This window comes from Dasypus novemcinctus, chromosome 1, assembly GCF_030445035.2.
Source record: "Dasypus novemcinctus isolate mDasNov1 chromosome 1, mDasNov1.1.hap2, whole genome shotgun sequence".
NCBI lineage: Eukaryota > Metazoa > Chordata > Mammalia > Cingulata > Dasypodidae > Dasypus > Dasypus novemcinctus.
The window spans coordinates 121,018,679-121,042,042 of NC_080673.1; the positions used below are offsets into that span (position 1 = coordinate 121,018,679).

The 23,364-nt window shown below is 39.8% G+C and overlaps 1 protein-coding gene across 2 annotated transcripts in view; it reads left to right on the forward strand.

The window, feature by feature from the left end:
* The window catches only part of LOC101443186 (placenta-specific gene 8 protein), a 48,987-nt gene that overhangs the window by 18,416 nt on the left and 7,207 nt on the right, over window positions 1-23,364 (forward strand). The window contains exons 1-3 of one of the 2 annotated variants that reach the window (XM_071215717.1): window positions 11,895-12,005; window positions 14,720-14,848; window positions 16,383-16,507. In XM_071215717.1, coding sequence (XP_071071818.1) covers window positions 14,749-14,848; window positions 16,383-16,507 — 225 coding nt within the window. In that variant the 5' untranslated portion in view covers window positions 11,895-12,005; window positions 14,720-14,748. Of the gene's footprint in view, window positions 1-11,894; window positions 12,006-14,719; window positions 14,849-16,382; window positions 16,508-23,364 lie in introns of those variants that run through there. The other variant, XM_004472674.5, reaches the window with a different exon arrangement.

A 23,364-nucleotide genomic window follows, 5' to 3' on the forward strand; every position in this document is an offset into this window, starting at 1 on the left:
ATCTTGGGGAATCCAGCTATGATCTCAGATAGAGGGGTAGGAGTCTCTTGAGAGCATAGGCAGTGCCTAATAGGGGAGGACAGGCCAGTACGTCAAGCCTTCAGTGTTGTTGCACGCAACATGTGTAATATGGTGGCATTTTTGGGACTTGGGAATTTTCGTGAGTGACATTGCAGTGACAGATAAGGGCCATTATATATCTTGCCATAACCTACAAAACTATGTGGAAGAGAGTGTAAACTACAATGTAAACTATAATCATCACTTAGTGGTAATGCTCCAAGATGTGTTCATCAATTGAGACAAATGTACCACACTAATGAAGGATGTTGCTAATGTAAGAAACTGTTAGAGGACTAGGGAGTGGGGCATATGGGAATCACGTATATTTTTTGTGTAACATTTATGTAATCTAAGTTTATTATTTTTAAAAAGCATAGTGTAAAAAATTATAAAGAGTGCTTCATGTTGTTTAGCACTAAGTAAATAAATAAGCAAGAATAGCCAGAAAGAGCAGCTGTGTGTGGCAGGGAAAGCATAAAGATACTGAGGGATGAAGAATTTTCTTGTTTCTTTGTTTTTTGCTTATTATTATTATTATTGAAATAATGAAAATGCTCTAATAATGATTGAAGTAATAAATGCACAACTATGTGATTATACCAAATACCATTGATAGATTACTTTGGATGAATTTTATGCTTTATTAATATATATCAATAAAATTGATTTGTTTAAAAAAAAAGATACCAACTAAGCTTCAATAAAGCACACGTTCTCAGGCGGCGGACTTGGCCCAGTGGTTAGGGCATCCGTCTACCACATGGGAGGTCCATGGTTCAAACCCCGGGCCTCCTTGACCTGTATGCAGCTGGCCTATGTGCAGTGCTGATGCGCACAAGGAGTGCCCTGACACGCAGGGGTGTCCCCCGCGTAGGGGAGCCCCACGCACAAGGAGTGCACCCCGTAAGGAGAGCCGCCCAGCGCGAAAGAAAGTGCAGCCTGCCCAGGAATGGTGCCGCACACATAGAGAGATGACACAGCAAGATGACGCAACAAAAAAGAAACACGGATTCCTGTGCCGCTGACAATAGAAGTGGACAAAGAAGACGCAGTAAATAGACACAGGGAACAGACAACTGGGGTGGGGGGTTGGAAGGGGAGAGAAATAAATGAATAAATAAATCTAAAAAAATATATACTTTCTCTGTTCTCATATCCTTCTGTTTCCCCTTTTATGTCATTTTTGATCCACATTACCTGTTTATATTTTGCACATCCATTTTCAGGAAACATGCCTTTTCCTTTTTCAATTGTATTCTGAATCTTACAGGAATTAAAGAATAGAGTTGTATATTAAGAGTACAGTACTATTAGTTTTGCATTTATCCTTTTAGTAATCCTTTACTGAAGGATCTTCATTTCTTCACATTACTTCAAGTCTTTCCCTCCTGTCTTTTCCTTTCAACCTACAGAACTTTCTTTAGTATTTCTTGTAAGGCAGGCCTTTTTTTTACAAACTCTCAGTTTCTGTTTATCTGTGAATGTTTTAAACCCTTCTTCATTTTTGAAGGACAGTTTTGCCTGATAAAGAATTTTGGGCTGGCAGTTCTTCTCTTTCAGTACCTTAAATATATCACACCACTGCCTTTTTGCCTCCATGGTTTCTGACCAGTAATCAGCACTTAGTCTTACTGAGGATCCCTTATATGTGATGAGTCGCTTTTCTCTAGTTCCTTTCAGACTTCTCTATTTATGTTTGGCATCTGACATTCTGATTAGTATGTGTTTCAGAGTAAGTCTATTCTGTTTGGAGTACATTGCACTTTTTGGACATGTATATTTATGTCTTTCAGAAGAATTGGGAAGTTTTGGGTCATTATTTCCTCAAATATTCTTCCTGCAGCCTTTCCCTTCTCTTTTCCTCTGGGACACCCAGGATGTGTGTTTGTGTACTTTGTGCTGTCACTCAAGTCCCTCAGGCTGCTCAGTTTTTTCTATTCTTTTCTCTGTCTGTTCGGACTAAATGATTTCAATTGTTCTGTCCTCTAGTTTGCCAATTCTAAAAACTTCTGCCTGTTCAAATGCCTCTAGTGTATTTCTGATCTCCATTATTTTGTCTTTCATCCCCATAATTTGTTACATTTCTTTTACAACTTTCAAATTCTTTTTTATGCTTACCCATTGTCTTCCTAAAGTCCTTAGTTTTAGCCACCGTTAGTTTTTTCTATCTATATTTTCTGTCATCTCCTTGAATTGTTTTAGGAGGTTTGTTTGAACTTCTTTGATTAGTTTTTGCAAATTCTGTGTCTCCTTTGCAGTTTTAATTGTTCCCCTGACGGAGCCATATCTTTACATTTCTTAGTATGGCTTTTAATTTTTTTGATATCTGGGTGCCTGATTATTTTGATGTGCTAACTCTGAAACTCAGTCTCCCCCTCTTGCCTAGAACTTTATTATATGTTACATGCTGTGTGTTAAAGCTTTCCTGGGATGCTTGGTCCAGCTTATACTGGACCTTTAGAGTAGACTGTGTTTAACTGTTCCGATTTTCTCAGCAATTCTGCACCTGATTCTTGCTCTGATCATGTAGTACAAATTTTAAGATTGCTCTTTTATGTGTAATTGTTTCACTTCCAGGAGAAAGCTTCCTCTGTTCCTTCTCTGAGAATCCTGACCTGTTCTGTTAGTTTTTGTGCACCATTTTCTCCCCAGTTTGTGTGATTTAACTTCTCTCCCTCACTCAGTACCCCCTTTTAAGTACACTTTCCAGTTTGGACACTCATCCTGCTTTACAACAGGTCAGTTTTCCCCTTTTCTATTTTCTGGTTGCTTCCCCATCCCAGTGATCCAAATGGGGTCAATCCAAAAATGTCTGTTTTTTCATTTAGGTGTTCCAGCAATCAGAGACTGGGCTGAGTGTGTGCACCTCTTGACAACAGTTCTGCCATGGTCTATTTTATTGCCTGGGGGCCTTTTCGTCTGCATAAACTGGTCAATCACTTGGGTCTCTATAGACCAGGGCCACTGTCCCTGGATATGTGTGGGGTTCTACCTTGATGCTGTTAATGGCTGTATGATCTGCATCAATGGCAGGGAGTACACAAGCCATGCCACATCTCTGTGAGTTATAAGCTGGGTGGGACCAAGTAAGGGGGTGGGGTCCAGGCTGGTAGGTCCAGGTCATAGATCTGCTATCATTTTTTGTTTTTTTTTTCCTTTTTCTTCAATTCAGCATTTATAGAGTCCTTCTCCAATCTCTATCATCATCCAGACATCCAAGCAAATGGAATTTGTCCTTCTATTATTTGTTTCTGAGAGGAGACTTTTCCAAGGGATGTCTTACATTATCATGTTGATAATGTCACCCACCCCCATTGTTTTTGCTTCTTTCCCATCATTTTTCATTCCCGTAAGCATGTGGTGAGGGCAATTATCCATTGTTGTAGTACTGTCATCAAAATCATACCCCCAACCCTCCCTAAATAGGGTTGCCAGATAAAATACAAGATACCCAGTTAAATTTTAATTTCAAATAAACATTGAAAAATTTGTTAGATAAGTGTAACTCAAATACTGCATGGAACATTGTTTTAGTTTTCTCAGCCTCTCAAATACCATGAAATGGGTCAAGTTAAACAATAGCAATTTATTCTCTCACCATTTGAGACTTGGTAAAAGACCAAATCAGGTATCATCAAGGCAATGTTTTCTTCCCAAAGACCAGCAATCTGGGGCTAGCTACCAGCAATGCTTGGCTCCTCCATCACATGGCAAGGCACATGGCAGCACCCTGGTCTCTCACTTCAGTTCCGAGTTCAGCTTCTTGCCTCCTGTGGCTTTCTCTCACTCTTTCTGAATTTCACTCTCTTATAAAGGGCTCCAGTAATAGGATTAAAATCCATCCTGATTGAGGTGGGTTATGCTGTAACTGAAGTAGCCACATCAAAAGGTCCTTCTTATAATAGATTTACACCCACAGAAATGGATTTGATTTAAGAACATGTTTTCCTAGGGTGTATATAGCTTCAAACTACCACAGATATACTTATTCAAATCTGACTGGGTATCCTATATTTGTTTTCTAAATGTGACAACCCTATTTTTATCATTTAACCATAAGTTCTAAATCATTTAACCGTAAATTCTAATTTCAGTCTTAAACCTAGATCTTTGCTTCTGAGATGCCTTAGGACCTCCTGGGTAAAAGAAAGGTGGTGCTTGTAACAAGTATTAGTAATGATGTGGAGGAACTAGAACTTTTATACATTATTGATGGGAGTCAATTGGTCCAACCACTTTGGAATATTATTTGTCCCTAGCTACTAACACTAGGAGCCAGCAATTCCACTCCTAGATGGATACACAACAGAAATGCATACGTATATCCATAAAAAAATTTGTGCAAGCATGTTCAAACCAGCACTATACTGTCCGTAATAGCCCAAACTACAAACAATACAAATGTCGATCAATGGTAGCATAAATACATTGCAGAATATTCATATAATGGAATATTGTACAGCAATGATAAAATGAATAAATTACTGCTACAAACAACATGGTTGAATCTCATAATCATAATTTTTAGCAAAAGAAGCCAGACATAGAAGAATAAATAATTCATCATCTATAAGATTCAGACATACTCAAAACTAGTTTCCTGCATTAGAATACAGAGCAGAGGACAATGACTGGCAGGGACATTAAGGACAGCTGCTAAAAAAAAAAAAAAAAGGACAGCTTCTAGGGTGTTGGTAGTGCCCTAGTTCTTTTTCTTTTTCTTTTTTTTTTATTATTTGATTTTTTAATGTTACATTCAAAAAAATATGAGGGGTCCCCATATCCTCCCACCCCACTTACCCCACTCCTCCCCCCGTAACAACAACCTCCTCCATCATCATGAGACATTCATTGCATTTGGTGAATACATCTCAGAGCACTGCTGCACCTCATGATCAGTGGTTCACACCACAGCCCACACTCTCCCACAGTCCACCCAGTGGGCCATGGCAGGACATGCAATGTCCAGTAACTGTCCCTGCAGCACCACCCAGGACAACTGCAACCCCCGCAAAATCCCCCACATCACATCTCTTCTTCTCACTCCCTACCCTCAGCAGCCACCATGGCCACTTTCTCCACACCAATGCCACATTTTCTTCGATTACTAATCACAGTAGTTCATGAATAGAATATCAGTAAGTCCACTTTATTCCATACTCTATTCCTCCATCCTGTGGACCTTGGAATGGTTGTGTCCACTCCACATCTATATCAAGAGGGGGCTTAGATTCCACATGGATGCTGGATGCAATTCTCCTGCTTTCAGTTGTAATGCCCTAGTTCTTGGTCATGTTGTAGCAACATGTTGTGGTGGTTCATATAATCACTAACAGGAACCATGAAAGAGCTTTGTGAAAATGCACGAAGCTGTGCATGATTTCTTCATTTTACTCTACATTTTACGCTTCGATCCCTGGTACCTCCTAAAAACAAAACAAATGATAAAACCAGTTCTCACTGGGGAGTGGATATACTTCAGTGATGAGTGCTTCCTTCCCATGCATGAGGCCTGGGTTCAAACCCTGGTACCTCCTTAAAAAAAAAAAAAAGTGGAAAAGTGGTAGAATGGGTAGGTTAAAGTTTTAAGGTAGAACAATAAGCAGAAGGGAGAGAAAAAAGGCAGATGTGTGTATGGGTTGGAGGTGGGGTGGGATGTGTGGAGAGGTGGGCCAGGCAGGAGTTTCCACTGGAAAGAGGAATTTCAGAATAGAGTGAGAACAAATGAATGGGGGTTGGGGAAGTGGGTCGTGTAATGATTCCTGAGTTTCAGAGTTTGTACTTCAAACATTTTCAACTAAGAAACAATGTGCTGGGGTTCATTCTTCACAAGGACTGCTTCTCGGATCTATTACAGACATTATTTAAGCATTTGGTGGAAACTGGATTAGGTGGCCTTTAATAATCCCCTCCAATGCCCCAATGTTCAAGTTCCACGATGCTCTATAAATCGAGGTTTCTCTATCTCGGTACTACTGATAGTTGAAGTTCGCGAATTCTTCGTTTTTTTTAAAGGGGGTGGGTGAGCACTGTCCTGCGCACTGTAGGGTGTTTACAGCATCTCTGGTCTCTAAGCCCGAGATGCTAGAAGTGCTCCCACCTTCCCCAGGTGTGATGACCAAACTGTCTCTCGGTATTGCCAGATGTTCCCTAGCAGGGAAAATTACCCTTGGTTGAGGACCACTAATCCAAATCTATTTTATGGAGTTTTAGGACAGGTTTTTGAGTGACTGGTTTCGAGACATTAAAAAATAATAACTAAGAGAAAGAAAAGCAGAGTCAGTTACAGACTGTTTAGCTTCCTACAGTCCCAAAATTTAACTGAGATAGGACAATCTAGGAAAACGCTTGCCTTTTATTCATGAGTAGGGCTTGCCCTTTTCTTTTTTTTTTTTTTTTTTTTATTGACTTTGTAATAATATTACATCAAAAATATATATGTGAGGTCCCATTCAACCCCGCTCCCCCACCCCCCCCTCTCCCCCCCCCAACAACACTCGTTCCCATCATCATGACACATCCATTGGATTTGGTAAGTACATCTTTGGGCACCTCTGCACCTCATAGCCAATGGTCCACATCATGGCCCATAGGGGTTGCCCTTTTCAGATGGCCAAGATTAACCCTCACTGACAGGCTTCAGGGAAAGAACAGGGCCTTGGAGGACCACTGGCCCTGCCACTCACTCACTCAGGACATGTGACTTATTTTCTGCTTCTTTCCCTTTCTTTCCTACACTTGTAGAAAAACTACCTATACCTGGAAATATCTAGGAGAGAGTAAAGGGGGAGAGGGGGGCTGTAATGTTTCTCCCTCCATTTTTTATACTTAAATACTGCCCTCTATATTCATAAAGTACTTACATTGTGCTGGGCACCATTCCAAGGACTTTTCAAACATTAATTCATTTAATCCTCCTGACAGCCTGGTGAGCTAGGTACTGTTAATATCCCCATTTCACAGATAAGGAAATGAAAGCACAGAGGTGTAAAGTAACTTGCCCAACGTCACACAGCTAGGGAATGGGAAAACTGGAGTATAGAGCCGGAGTCTGTGCTCTGGACTACAGATTAGGCTACTCGGTCCGCTGCCTCATCTTTTGGTTTCTGTAATATTTTCTTTGATGTATTCTCCATATTTCCACCCTATTGAGACTGGAAAGAGGCAGAGGAGCCAACATTCAGTAGAGTCATTTAACTTCGTTAAAAGGACCTCATTTGTGATTTATAAATTTGAGAGATTGGACTATTCATCATGAATTTTTACTTGGCCTTGCCACTTAAATTCTTTGCCTCAGTTTTCTTGTCTGTTATAGAGTATTATCAGACTTAACTCCTTGAGTGGTCTGGTTTATTGTGAATATTGAATAGTGCTTGATATTAAACAGAGATCAAGCATATGAAAGTACTTTGAAAAGCCTAAGTCCCTCTATAAGTGTAAGCTATTGTCATTTTATGGTCAGCATATCACCCTTGGGTTTTCACTATCAACTTTCACTGGCACTTGAGTGATCTCTTATGTATATGATTCTTTGCATCTTTCAAAATGTTCTTACACATATTTTCTTATTTGAGCTGCCCAACTATTGGCAATGCCTAAAATCCAAGCCTTCTAATTCCTAACCCATTGGTCATCCAGCCCCACTACACTGTCATTGTCCTTCTAGGTGCTGTGTCACCAGGTGCTTTTTCGTACACCTAAAGCCAGCATGGACCCTGCTATTTAACAGCTCTAAGTCAGCAACTGAATTGATTGAATTAACAGATACGTGACATATCGTAGGACAAATGTAATTTTTCATATATAGCAATTTCAGTGAAACATTTATCTATACCTGGCAGTTTCAAAAAAGCCTCCTGGAGAGATGTGACCATAAACATTGAGCCTTCTCATCAAGTCGTTTACTCTAGGTTGTACTTGGAAGATGTCTAATTCTTAATATCAATGTTTATGAAGAATTATGTCTCCCTTTGCTACATTTTCTACACAACTGACATGCACTTAAGAGTGGGGCATTTTTTTTAGAAGAGAAGTTTATTAATTGTTTTTTTTTCAAAGATTTTTTTTAACTTTATTTTTCCCTCCTCCCTCCATTGTCCGTTCTCTGGGCCCATTTGCTGTGTGTTCTTCTGCTTGTATTCTCTTTAGGTGGCTCGGGGAACCGATCCTGAGATCTTCCAGAGTGGGAAAGAGGTGATCATTCTCTTGTGCCACCTCAGCTCCCTGGTCCTCTATGTCTCTTTTTGTCTCTCCTCTGTGTCTCTGTTTTGTCATCTTGCTATGCCAGCTCTCTGTGTGAGCCAACACTCCTGTGCAGGGCAGCACTCCGTGTGGGCCAGCACTCCATGTGGGTCAGCTTGACACACAGGCCAGCTTCCCTTAGCCAGGAAGTCCTGGGTATCAAACCCTGGACCTCCTATATGGTAGATGGGAGCCCAATTGCTTGAGCCACATCCACTTCCCAAAAGTGGGGGAATTTTAATGGTTATTTCAACAAATGGCGATAAGTATTCCTAAAAATGTGAGACATTTTTAATAACATACTTTAGTTATACACTTAACAGATAAGGTGAATCTTCTATATTCTATAGCTTTAAGTCAAAAGGTAGATGGAAGTATATCTGAAATTTAATGCTTCCGGATTTTAGCACTCTATAGTTTCTACCACTGTCCTAAGAAGGAAACGAATATAACGGGCTTATTTAGTTAACAAATCAGGCACTAGTTTGAGTTCTTACAGAAAATTCACATTAAGAAATGCCACTGCTTTTTGCCGTGGGACCTTTTAAGAAGTTAGACCACAATTCTAAGTTGTTAAAGATTCATGTGAAGCAGGGGTGTTTTTCTGCATGTAATTGTCTAGAGATAAAAACAAAGCAACAGCAGGTTGGTGCTTTATCAAACTACCTAATGCTGCAGAAAACCTGACTTTGTATACATCCTATTAGGAATCAGGAAGACTGAAAGGTGGTTGAGAGTTGGTTATTTTTAAATGCCCTCATGTTCCGTGCTTTGTGCCAGCTATTACGGCAGGCAACTTTCGGGGGGATTATACTTGGCAGGCAACTTTCAAGGGGATTATACTTGGCAGGCAACTTTCGGGGGGATTATACTTGACAAAGTACACTCAAAGGTCCTCTTAAGGAGATTTCTCCAGTTGAATGGGACCTTCCTATATATAAAAAGTTCACAGGTTCTATTAACCTAAAGAGAAGCCATAATGTCTCTCTGCATGCCTTTAAGTTATTGCCCAAATTGTAAGTTCCTGTTGGGGATAAAAAAAGAGCATTGAAATAACTCAATGGCCTCCTGTATTGGCAACTTAAAATGCAAAGTATTTTATTTTAAACTTCTAAAAATTGAAAACAAGATGCTCTAGGGTTAAATAATATAGTTTCCTAAAGCTGAATGTGCTCATTTGGAGCTCAGTTTTTCTGCATGAAATACAAAAACAACCTCCTAAATCTCCTAGGTGGGAACACTACTATTCTGATGACCTGTGATTAGGTGAACTAATCAATCTCAGTTGGTAATATGCCTTTCTTTCCCCCTTGGTAAGGGTTTTAAAAAATTCTAGAATAGATGCATTTCGCTAGCCTTACACTGACAGTTTCCTTCCAGCTGTCTCCAGAGAGGCACATACCACATGCCCGAAGCCATCTTCATCCTTCTCACATTTAGACACTTGAGAAATCAGTATGGCATGCTCACCAAGCTGAGTCCTTTCACCAGTAAGGAAGAAGGTTGATTAGCATTCAGCTGTAAACATCTTCTAATTATTTTTATTAGTTCACTCGTGTTTACATGATCCAGTACAAGGAACTTTGTTTTATCTGGGACAAGCACCTGCTTCTCACCCTTGTACCTTCCTTTTATCACCAAGATTTTGGTAGGACGTTGCTCTGGGACAGGGGTTCTTAACCAGGGACCGTTAGCTTGAATTGAAATTCAAGAAAACCATTCTTGTGGGGACTTGTTGGTGCAGGTGTGATATATTTATTAAATAATATGCAATATGGGAAGTGGACTTGGCCCAGTGGTTAGGGCATCCGCCTACCACATGGGAAGTCCGCGGTTCAAATTCCGGGCCTCCTTTACCTATGTGGAACTGGCCCATGCGCAGTGCTGATGCGCGCAAGGAGTGCCGTGCCATGCAGGGGTGCTCCCCACGTAGAGGAGCCCCATGTGCAAGGAGTACGCCCCGTAAGGAGAGCAACCCAGTGCGAAAGAAAGTGCAGCCTGCCCAGGAATGGTGCCGCACACACGAAGAGCTAACACAAGAAGATGACGCAACAAAAGAAACACAGATTCCCGTGCCGCTGACAACAACAAAAGCAGACGAAGAACGCACAGCAAATAGACATAGAGAACAGACAACTGTAGGGGGGCGGAGGAAGGGAAGAGAAATAAATAAATAAAATCTTTAAAAAAAAATAACAATAATATGCAATATAGTGTGGACTTAGTAAGGGGTCCGTGGTGTTTGCCTGACTGACAAAGGGATCTGTGGAACAAAAAAAGTTTAAGAACCACTGCTCTGGAGTGGACATAACCATTCCAGGGTCCACAAAATGGAGGAATAGAGACTAGATTAGAGTAGACTGACTGATATTCTATTCATGAATTATTGTGATAAGTAATCGAAGAAAATGTAGCGTTGATATGGAGAAAGTAGTCATGGTGGCTGCTGAGGGTAGGGAGTGGGAAGAAGAGATGTGATGTGGGGGCATTTTCGGGACTTGGAGTTGTCCTGGGTGGTGCTGCAAGGACAGTTACTGGACATTGTATGTCCTCCCAAGGCCTACTGGGTGGACTGGGGGAGAGTGTAAACTATAATGTGGACCATTGAACATGTGGTGCAGCAGTGCTCAGAGATGTATTCACCAAGTGCAATGAATGTCCCATGATGATGGAGGAGGTGGTTGTTATGGGAGAAGTGGGGGGTGGGTATAAGGGAACCTCATTTTTTTTAATGTAACATTTTAAAAAAAGACAAACAAAACAAAACACACACACGAAAGAACCACTGCTCTGGGATAAGTCAGATATCTGATACTTTGTTTGAATGTGTGATAGCTGGAAAATATGATTATTGAAATTTCTTCTCCTGAGCAGCTTTGAAAATTCTAAATCTAATTTTACTGGTTTTCAGTTAATCTAATTTCAGAAGTTTACTCTTGGCACTTAATTCCCTGAAGGATATTAACCAGACCTCAGTTTTGCTTAGAGGAATAAGATCTCACAGCAAAACCAGAGAGAATGGTGTAAACCTATAATTTTTTCCAGAGACAAAAAGTTTGATACTCTTGAGTGGTTGTCCAAGAAAGGAGCCATGAAAGCCTTGTACTTGCACAACTATATCTAAACTATGGTTGCCTAGCCACTGAAATCAGGACAAGTTGGATGTGCGTGAGACAACACAGGACTGAGAATTTACACATACCCTCTTCACAAGACCCCTGGCATCACTTTTTTGTTTGTTTGTTTTTTATTTGTTTTTCTTCTCCACTACCCTCCTTTCCCCCCCCCCCTCCCCCGCCCCCTATTTCCCCTGTAAAAACCCTAGCTCCCATTTTCACTTCGAACTGGTTTTGGGAAGATTCTCCCAGTTCTTTGCTTGTGCACTTGCAATGAATCACCATGTCACTAAAAGACACGTTTGTCCTTGGTAGTGCTGGATGGGTAGGGCCTGTTTATTGGAAATATCTATCCTTACGGTAACAATTTGGTGACCGCGGCAGGACCCATACTGCTCTGTGATGCAGCACCGGGAGCAGCCCGGGTCTGTGTCTTGTAGGCTGCAGGGTTTCCCTGGATCCCTCAGCTCCGCGCCCAGCACCTGCCTGGGGATTTCCCTGCAGCACCGAGGCTGGAGTTTCTGGGCGAGGCTTCTGCGGTGGTTGGAAACTAGGCGCTTCGTGTGACGGTGATTCTGAATCTGGGTCTGTGCAAAATTCTCTCTTCTGTTCTGATCTTTGCTGTCATTCGCTTTGTTGGTCTGCTGGGACTGAGGAGACTGTTGGATTGGCTTTGTTGGTCTGCTCAACGCCAAGGGGGCTGTTGAATTTTGAGTTGATCTGAGTTTGTAAATACAGCCTGTGGGTTGTATTTATCCCATTATCCGAGATCTCAGATTTTGGGTGCTCCTATTGACTTTGCGTATTTGCACTTTGTATTTTGAAATTGGGAAACCTGTTGATTTTGAGGAACTCCTGTTCTTTTGTTCTGTCTTTCTAGCCTCTGTTGGTGTTGCCCACCCATGGGAAACTCTCAGAATCTGCTGGCTATATCTCCTCTAGATTGTGTAATAGAGAATTGGTCTAAATTGAGAGGAGACACCTTAAGAAAAAAAAAAAAAGATTTTCTATTACAACATTACCTGGTCAAAATATAAATTAGATAACAGTGAAAAGTAGCCTAAAAATGAGTCTTTAAATTTCAATACTATCTTGCAATTGAATTTGTTTTGTAAAGAAAATGCAACTGAGATTAGTTTAATTGCTGGAAAAGTGAAAAATCTTTGCAACATTAATGTTTTCTGTTTTGTTTTCATGTTAATTCTAATTAGATCTGGATAGCCACATTAATAAAATTGGTGCTGTTAAAGTTTATTAAGTTTTGAACTGGAAAACTCTATAAAGTAAAAGAAGAAAAAAAAAAAGAAAAAATGCTAGCTGCTTTTGTAAGACTGCAATTCAGTTATGGCTTAGCCTGCCAACTTGCCTGCAGAAAACTGTTTCAGAAATAGCTCTCTGAAATACTGATATAATATTATAGTAAACTAAAGATCCCTATGAGGTATCGATGGTCTAGGATTTCATACTACTAGGTATTCAAAATGAAGAGACGTTGTATTTGCATATAACCAAAATATAACCAAATTAAATCATTATTCTGACAAGTTTGTTTAATTTTGATGTATGTTGTAAGAAGTTTGCTTGAAGACAGATTCCAAAATCATTTGGGTAACCTAAATATGTGAGATATATAGAATATGGTTTTTAAAAAATTATTATTAAGGAAAAAGGAAGTAATTTTGTCCTAAGAAAATGATGGGTTATTAAGAAAAAGGCAAGTGTAGATTAATAGTTTTAAGCCTCTAGCAGCCAAAGGGGGGGACTCCTTAAATGATATTCTGTTCCCTCCTCCACCCCCCCTGCAGGCTTGATGGGGTCTTCTATTGCCCCTCCAGCACCGCCTCATGATCCAGGAGAGGGTGCAGCTGGAGGAGTGGCCTCCCTACCCCACACCTGTAGTGGTACACAGTTTGGTCAGGGAGCAGCCACTTCTGGGGTAGGGCAAGTCCCAGTGTATCAAGTCCCTTTAGGAGTTGATGATCAAGGACAGTCTGGAGGATTCATGCTGGTACATGCCCGGTTCTCAACCCCTGATTTAATAAATTGGAAAAATAGTGCCTCTGGCTATAGAGAAGAACCTGAACAAATGAGAGGTTGTTTGTATCTATCTTTGCCACACACACTTAATTAGGCAGATATTCAGGCATTATTGAATGTTTTACGGACTCCAGGGGAAAGACAGGTGGTTTTGGGTAAGGCTAGACAAGAAACTGAGCACTTGGGATCCCTCAGAATCCTGTTTTTGCTGCCCCAGGAGATGCTGTTCCTGAAACAAATCCCCACTGGGACCCAAACGAGCTGTGGAGGGTGCCTGGTTGAATCATTAACGGGATAGCCTATTCAGAGCTGAATCAGCAATTAGGCACAAAAACAAATAAGCAGATACTGATAATTTGGAGTAATCAGTCAGAGCACACCTAGAGCCCTTTTACAGCCCTTGGATTGCAAAATTGGAAAGGAATATTTTTGTATGTGCCTGAGTGTCCTATACCCCTATTTTATAAGAATTGTCTCACATGTCTGTGGGAATGGGTAAGTCAAAATTCTGTAGTGCAGGCCACAAGCTGGGAACTCTGAGAAGGTTTTTGATGAATTCCCCAGGAAAAGTTGGCTGAAGTAGAGATGGAAAATCTCTCTTCTGGCTGCTGAAATCATCACTTCTTTGAAAGCCTTCAACTGACTGAATGAGACTTCTCTCATCGTTGGAGGCAATCTCCTCAGTTGATTTTGTAGATGCAATCAGCCATAGATGCAATCAACTTACTGATGGTTTAAGTCCATGAAATGTCCTCACAGTAACAATCAGGCCAGTGTTTGCTTGACCTAACAACTGGACACCATCACCTGGCCAAGTTGCCACATGAACTTAACCATCAAAATGGTCACCCTCATCACCATCATTTCTCTCTGAGTTCTAAGGAACAAATGAGGTAATGTCTGTAAAATATCAATAGCTTTGTAAAAAGTAAATATAATCACTATGAACTGTAAACAGACTTCAAATGAAAAATGGACTTTGTTCAGGAGGTTGTCATGAAAACAGCAAAAAAAAAAAATTATCTTGCTGATAAGAAAAAAGGTATTGGCGAAAGGAGCAGAGAGAGAGAGACAAAGAAGAAGCCGCATCCCCCTACTTTCATCTTTTCAGTTCCCAAATATCAGCATTTGTCCAAGAATGCTCTGCTAGGACAACTGACCTGACCATCCCAAATCTGAAATATCTTCTCAGCTGGCTATCTGCCTTATAGCCAATCAATATAGATCATGCTTAATACTTTTGTTTTGTTTTGTTTTCACAGGCAGTGCCCTTCTGAGAGTAACCTTAAAAATGAATCCAGTTGTTACACAGCCAGGATATGGCACAGGGGGTGTGGCAGTTAATGACTGGCAAACCGGCGTGTTTGACTGCTGTGCCAACATAGGGGTTTGTAAGTGCTTGCTCCTTGATTACAGTGATGTAGATTAATGACATTATAAAAGCCACTTATTGTTCCTTTCAATGAGCTCCATGCTGCATTCTCTAACACGGAAGTCACAGACTAGAAGCCTATGTGGGTGTAACCCACAAATGTGGTTTATTTTTTATCTTCTATAGAATGAGCTCTCTTGATGTATTTCTTGTTTTAATTTTTAAATCATAGGAAACATAAAATCAGATTCCATATAAAAAATCTGTATTTCTGGCTTCTCTTGAAAATGTGAAAAATCTGGAAATATGGTCCCTTATTCTCACAAGACACATTTCAGTTGTTGCTGAGTGTTATCTCACTAAAAGGAGCCTTCACTCTCCAGCTTGCCCTACTTACATCTGCCATTCACTATTGTCTACTCTATGTTTCTCCCAACCTATTTCCTTAATGTATTTTATTTGCCTGGACTTGAGTGTTTGATCTTTGTCTAAATCCATCATCTCTTTTTTAAAACTTTTCAACTGTTAATTGTCACCATGTTTTGACATTTTCTTTGTTTATCTTCTGTTTCCCTCTTCCATTTTCTACAGTGATAATTCTATGTTTTCCTGCTTTCAGTGATACTCTTGTGACTTTTATGATTATTCCATTTTGGGAAGTATTGCCTTTTTTTTTTTCCAAGCTTTACTGACTTAAATCTTTTATGCTGCCAAGCATAATTCTGTGGGAGAAAATTTTCTTTGTTTCAGAGTCCATTGTCATCTGAGTTGAAGACACTCTTCTTTTCTTTGCACCTCTTGCTTCCACCAGTTTTGAAAACGTCTCCTTTTTTTTTTTTTTTTTTTTGTACAATGAAAGTTCCAAGTTCATTGAAGATAGCCTTCTGCCTAAAACAATAAATGAAAATCCACGAACCTTCTTATCTAGGGTACAGCCATATCAAAACTCCACTCCAGAGCTTTTCTGAAGAGACTTGTACTCGGAACAGTTTCTTATTCTGTTTTGTACAGATCCTTTAAAGTAAAATCGTAGTGAGCTTTTTAAGCTTTGGATATGAATATCTACTTGCTTTCATCCTCTTAACAATAATAGATCCCCACAGTTTTCCCTGAGACCCTCGAATCTGTTCCTTATTGCTTTTCTTACTTTTGGCCCTAATGATGTCTCCACTCAGCATTGTCAGACCTAAGCACTTTCCCATTGTCATCAGAGGGCTTCTCAGACATCCTGCTGCCTCAAACTTCCTGTGCAAACATGGCTCAAATGTAATCAAATGAGAGAAGGAAAGATCATTTGACTATGCTCAAACCAGAAAGGCAGGGGACTTTGCAATTAAATTTGATCCAGTGTAATAACCTGCAGATTTTCCCCAACTCCTGGACACTAGGCTCTAGAAGCAAGACAAAAAGAGCCAGACGATGCCACTGTTTTCTTGGAGTGTCCATTAAGGCCATTTGCTGAGCAAATATCTTTTTGAAAGCTATGTGATTTAGCCAAGATTATAGTGACTTTGACTAATTTCTCTATGTGGTTTCACCTGTCCCGCACCCAGGCCTCTGTGGGATGTTCTGTCCCCTGTGCCTCTCATGTCAGATTGCCTCCGACATGAACGAATGCTGCCTGTGTGGAGCAAGTGTAGCCATGCGGACCTTGTATCGGACCCGATATGGCATCCAGGTGAGTTCCCAAGTGCCACCGTGTAGCAGGGACACCCTGAGGGGTCTCCGTGACTGCTCTCTTAATCTTGAACCTAGTCTTTTCTCCACTACCACCTGAAATTTTTTAATTGGCTTACAGGGGCCATGCCGCTATCTATGTTTGGGGATATATTCCTAACAAAATGTTTCATTTGAACCAATAGTTGTATCTCTGAAAAAGCTGTTAAAGGTGAGTAGATGAGAGGTAGAGGTCAGCACAGGACCGTTGCTTTACTCACAGTCAGGCATCAGACCCCACAAATCTGCAGGAAGGATGACGGTTTCTTAGAAAGCCCCTGGTATAATATATGTGTGGTGGATTCTTTCAGAGCTGGTATATTTGACAGCTTGGTAAGTCACAAGCCAGTGTTCATTCATTGAATAAGGATTATTTACCAAGAAGGTCCTAAGTACTATTCTAGATGTTAGAGATACATCAGTGAACAAAGCAAAGCAAAGTCCTTGTCTTCTTAGAGCTTGCATTCATTTTTTTAGTAATAATACACTTTATTTTTAAAGTGGATTTAGATTTACATCTACAGAAAAGTTACACTAGAAGTATAGGAAATTCCCATGTAACTCCTCCACACTTACACACATAGTTCCCCTATTATTAACATCTTACATTGGTGTGGTACATTTGTTACAATTGATGAACCAATATTGAAGGATTGTTACTAACCAAAGTTTATAATTTACATTATGGTTTATACTTTGTGCTATACAGTTTTATGCACTTGAACAAATGTCATGTATCTGTCATTGCAGTATCATACAGAACAAGTTCACTGCCCCAAAAATGCCCTGTGTTCCACCTATTCATCCCTCCCCCACTCCTCTGAACCCCTATCTTTATATTAATGTTACAAGTTCTTCCATTAACACAATAATAACTATTAATACAATAACAAAAAATCTACTTTGATCCATGGTTACACTTCCCCTTTATGTTCGTTCATTCCTCAGTCTTGAGGGATTTGAGATGATGTCCACTCTAACTGCATCAGGCTGAGAGGGGACTTAGATATTATGGGGCCAATGGAAGGAATTGTTTTCCTTGTAGTTGTAGATACTCCTTGTTTTTTTGGTTGTCCAGGGCAAGCCTGAAGAACTAGAGAGTAGGATTTGGCTGCAACTCTGCTGGGATTCAGGGTTCAATTGGCATATGAACAATCTGTAGATTTCAGTCTTTGAAAGATTTATTTAACAGGTATATTGCATATTATAGGTTCAAATTAAAGGAGTAGAAGAATCATGAGGAGGGGAATTATAAATGAGCGTAACTATTTTATATTGGGGAAATAGATTATCATAGATACCCAAATAGGGCCCCCCGAAGGGGTGTTGATTTCATGAGACTGTGTACCTTCCCTCTGGTGTCTGGACGTCCCTAGAGCCCTTAGGAGCATTTTTTAAAGGAAGTATCAGGTACTGAACCCAGGACGTCATACATGGGAAGCAGACCCTCAACCACTGAGCTACATCTGCTTCCCAACAAGAGTTAGGTTTTTTTTTTCTTTTTTTTTTTTGAAGAAGTACTAGAGATTGAACCCAGGACTCTATATATGAGAAGCTCAACCACTTGAGCTACATCCACTCCCCAAGAGCACTCTTTTTGGGGCTTTGTTTACTGTGGCAGTTTGTGAAATCTGCCTGAGAGCCACATAAGCATAACCTCCAGAATGACCTTCCAACCCACTATAAAGTCTCTTAGCCATAAAAACTATTTAATGTTTCTCCCTTTTGATCAAGGTCTTTTTCCAAATGCATCACATTATATTTTTATGTGACTTTCTTTAAAAACTCTCTCTCTCTCTCTCTCTCTATATATATATATATTAGAATTGTGAACTTACAAAGCAATCATGTAAAATGTGCAAAATTCCCATATAACACCCTTCCACCAACATCTTACATTGTTGTGGAACATTAATTACAGATTATGAAAGAACATCTTCAGACTATTACCACTAACTATGGTCCATAATGTACACTTGGTATATTTTTTTCATATGCTTCCCCCATTATTAATACCATTACATTCTTTTTTTGAGTAACCTTTATTTTAACATGGTTTAAGACTTAAAGAAAAGTTGCAAAAGTAGTACAGAGAATTCCTGAATACCCTTCACCCAGAATTCCCAAAGGTTAAGCTTTTGCAACATTTGCTTTATTGTTTTCTCTTTCCTCAATCTGTCTATTCTATTTTTGTCTGAATCATTTGAGATTAAATTAAAACCTCTGGATCCTTTTATCCATAACTACGTCAGTGTGTATTTCCTAAAACCAAAGGCATTCTCTTATATAACCACAATAAAATGATCAGAATCAGGAAATTAACACTGATATAATACTATTAGGTGATCTATAGACCTTGTTCAACTATCACTAATTACCTCAGTAATGTTCTTTATGTGATAAGAAAATCAATCTAGGGTCACATATTGCGTTCAGTTATCATGTCTCTTTCATCTCCTACAATCTGGAATAGTTTACAATTTTCCTTTGTCTTCATGATCTTGACAGTTTTTAGGCATACAAGTCAATTATTTTGTAAATGTCCTTTTATTTGGGTTTGTCAAATGTTTCCTGATGATTAGATTTAGGTTGTGCAGTTATGGTAGAAATCCAGGTTTCTATGATACTATGTTCTCGGTGTATTTAATCGGGCACATGAGGTCAATTTGTCCCATTACTGGTGATGTTAACTTTGATCACATGGTTAAGAGTGCCAGGATTCTCCACTCTGAGGTTGCTATTTTCCCCTTTAAATGAGTAAGTATCTGGTAAGGAGATGTGAAAATCCTATCCTTCATCACTAGTTCTAGCATCCATAAGTGATTCTTGCCTGAATCAATTATTTCTATGATGGCTGTTAATAGTATGAATCAATTATTAATATGATGTTCATTAATGGCAAAGCTTACATTCTAATAAGAAGAAAATAGTAACAATATAACTAAGTAAAAGTCTAATATTTAAGATGGTGATAAGTGCTATAGAAACAAATAAGGCTAGGAAGAGGAGCAAAGAGTGTTTAGGGTTCCAAATGCAATTAGTATTATCAAGGAAGACCTCAGTGAGAAAGTAAAGATCTAAAAGGGTCAGAAGACAGTCCATCTGGGGAAAGTCTAGGCAGAAGACAGCACTCAAGCGAAGGCCTTAAAGTAGAGCTTACCATAAAGAGCAAGAGACCTGGAAGGCAGAGGCTCAATTACCAAGAACAAGAATCCAACGTGTCACCTCTTAGCTTGAAACATTTCTGTGGCTTCCCCACTCACACAGAGTGAAAGCTAAGTCCTTACAAAGCTCTGCCATGTCCTAGAGGGTTTCACACTTGTTAATGCTCTGACATCATCTTCTTTTGGTACCCTTCCCCCACCCTGTATATTATTGTTCCATATAACTTGGCCTTTGCCCCCACTCACTGCTCCCAAGTTTTTGAGAGCAAGTTATTAACCTTCCTAAGTTCCCCTTCTCTCACGGATAAAATTGTGATAACAACACCGCCCTAATGGTATTGTAGTAAAGGTCATATGAGATAATGTATAGAAAGGGCTTAGCACGGAATCCAGCAATTAATGTGTACAATAAATAACGAATATTAGTTTTGTTCTATATCTATGCAAACTTTTATATGGCTGCTACAATTCAGCCTCTCTGATTTATGCCTCCTTTCAGGGCACAGCCAAGAGAGCATTCCCTTGGTGCAGCCTTTCCTGGGCAGTAGGAGAAAGAAAGGAAAGAAACACTGGTTGAATTCCTATGTGCTACAATATATTTTTGAACATATAATTTTCTCATTTAACACTCACAAACTCTTTCTGATAGAATTTTCATCTCTACACTACTAGGTATAGAAACTAAGAGTCAGAAAGACTTGAGTACAAAGAACATGTGAATGCTGGGATTTGGGCTTAAGTTTATTCTAACTCCAAAATTCCGATTTTATTCACTTCACCATCTCCCTTTCCTGAGTAGATGTTTATTTAGACATGAACCACAGTTCACTCATTCATTCATTCATTCATTGTGTAAATAGTATTATGAAACAGATTTAGAATCAGGGTGTGTTTTCCACAGGGTCCCCCATGTTTACCAGCAAATAAAAGCTGGATTTTTTCCCCCTAAAAACTATCCTTTTGAGTAATTATAAGTGCAGTGCAAAGGATAGAGAACTGAGAAAACACGAGGTAAAAGACAGGTGTAGACATGCTGGACATAAAAATAAATAGATTCTTATTAAATAGGAATAGTTAGTTCTGTTTCCTTGAGGATTATTATTGATATGCCATAAATGTTGCTTCGCTGAAGGGTTAAAGAACAAAAGGAATAAAATTAAAGACTGAAAAAGCAGTTATTATGAGGAAGGGTTAAAGGATTTTGGATTATTTAATCTGGGGGTGGGAGGAGAAAGCTAAGAGAAGACTGAATTGTCTTCAAGTTGAATAGCCCTTCTCCCATCAGAAGAAGTTTCCAAATTTAGAAGATTTTTAGCATTGATATTTGTTTGTCCACTCTTTATCTCACATGCTTACTCTTTTAAATGAGAAACATAAGCATTGTAGCAACTGGAAAAAAAAATGTAGATGAAAAACAAATTACTTGTGATGCAGTTGACCAAGATGCTGGCATAAGATGCTCCAGAGTGCTGTTCCCCTACTGAGTCTTTGAACAACTAGCAAAAACTAGCAAGGCCATATTTCTCCAAACTCCATAAAACAGTTAAAGAGTTGCAGTCACTGGGCAAGAGCTAATTCAAGAAAACACTGCTGTAAAAATGTTAGAAGCTTGTGGTGCCCTTGCTGACTCATTCCCCACTCTCTCCCCAATACGGTCCAGAGCCAACCTGTGCCCAAATTGCAGCTCTCTTATCCTATTCTGGAGGGAGCAGAGTAACCCCTCAGTACATCCTGGGTGCCTGTATGTTGGTGCCAGTCTATTGGGAAGCAGTCTAAAAGACTGAGCTAGGAACTTATCTCTGGTTTTCTGTTCCACACCTTGCCCTGCAGGCAGAAGAAGCCTACTAAAGCAGTGTGAGAAGCAATTAATTTAAAGTGCCTGGAGCAAATGATTACTGACTTTAAGACATAGAGTAGAGAGCCCCCTGGGGAGAGGGTGGCAAGCCTATTTCAGAGGTAGTAGAGAGGATTTTCAGATTACTCTAAATGGGGAATATTTAAGGGCACCACAAACTTTAGTAAAAAAAAAAAAAAACAACAGCGACAAAAATAAAACAATATCTGCACTTTGCATATGCCTCAGACTGATCTTGATAGGGAGGCCATTCTCTGAAGAGAGCACCAGCCAACATGGAGTAAATTTGCAAAGACTGTGAAAGGTGATTTTTGCATTGGTGTATTTGTATCTGTTAGCTCTTGGCACTGAGGGAAATAACTTAAAAACTTAAGAAACAGACAGGTTAGGAACTGAATCCCAGAGGTAACACATTAAAATATTAAATGAACAGTGTGCAACAAAAGATGACAAGAGCAGGATGAAGAAATGATCACACATCCAAAGGAATGAGATAAAAACTCATACCATCAATGAAGAAGACCACACATTATACATACAAGGCAAAGTTTTTTTAATGCTCTTCAATATGCTCAAGAAAATAAAGAAAATATGAAGAAAGAACTAAATGATACCAGGAAAATGATGAATGAACAATCTAAGAATCTAAATAAAGAGATAGAAATTTTTAAATGGACCAGACAAAAATACCAGAGTTGCAGAGCACAACAACTAAAATAAAAAATTTTCCCAAAGAGCTTCAACAGCAGATTGGAACTGGCAGAAGAAAGAATCAGTGAAACTGAAGATGAGATGATTGAAATGATTCAGGCTGAAAAGCCGGAAGAAAAAAGAATGGGGAAAAAAAGTGAACAGAGCCTAAGAGCTGTAGGACATCATCAAGCGTATCAATATACTCATTGTCGGAGTTACCAAAGAGAAGAAAGGAAGGGGCAGAAGGAATATACAAAGAAATAATGGCAACAAGCTTCCCAAATTTAATAAAAGGCATGATATAGGGAAACGGACTTTGGCCCAGTGGTTAGGGCATCCATCTACCATATGGGAGGTCCGCGGTTCAAACCCCGGGCCTCCTTGACCCGTGTGGAGCTGGCCATGCGCAGTGCTGATGCGCGCAAAGGAGTGCCGTGCCACGCAAGGGTGTCCCCCGCGTGGGGGAGCCCCACGCGCAAGGAGTGCGCCCATGAGGAAAGCCGCCCAGCGTGAAAAGAAAGAGCAGCCTGCCCAGGAATGGCGCCGCCCACACTTCCCATGCCGCTGACGACAACAGAAGCGGACAAAGAAACAAGACACAGCAAATAGACACCAAGAACAGACAACCAGGGGGGGGGGAATTAAATAAATAAATAAATAAATAAATAAAAAAAAAGGCATGATATACACATCAGGAGCCCAGGAAACCCCAAACAGGATGAACTTTAAAAGGAATACACCCAGACACATGTCCTTGGCATTCAACAGATAGACTATGTAGAAAGTTCTGAAAGCTGCAAGAGAAAAGCAATGTGTTATGTACAATGGAGTCCCAATTAGATTAATACCAATTTTCATCAGAAACCTTGGAGGCAAGAATGCAGCAGGTTGAAATATTTAAAGTACTGAGAGAAAACAACTGCCAACCAAGAATTTTATATCTGGTGAAACTGTCTTTCGAAAATGAGAGAGAGATTAAAATATTCCTAGACAAACAAAAGATGAGGAAGTTCATCTCCACTAGACTTGACCTACAAGTAGTGCTGAAGGGCATTCTTCAGACTGAAAGGAAAGAAAACTAGGCAGTGGATCGAAGTGACATAAAGA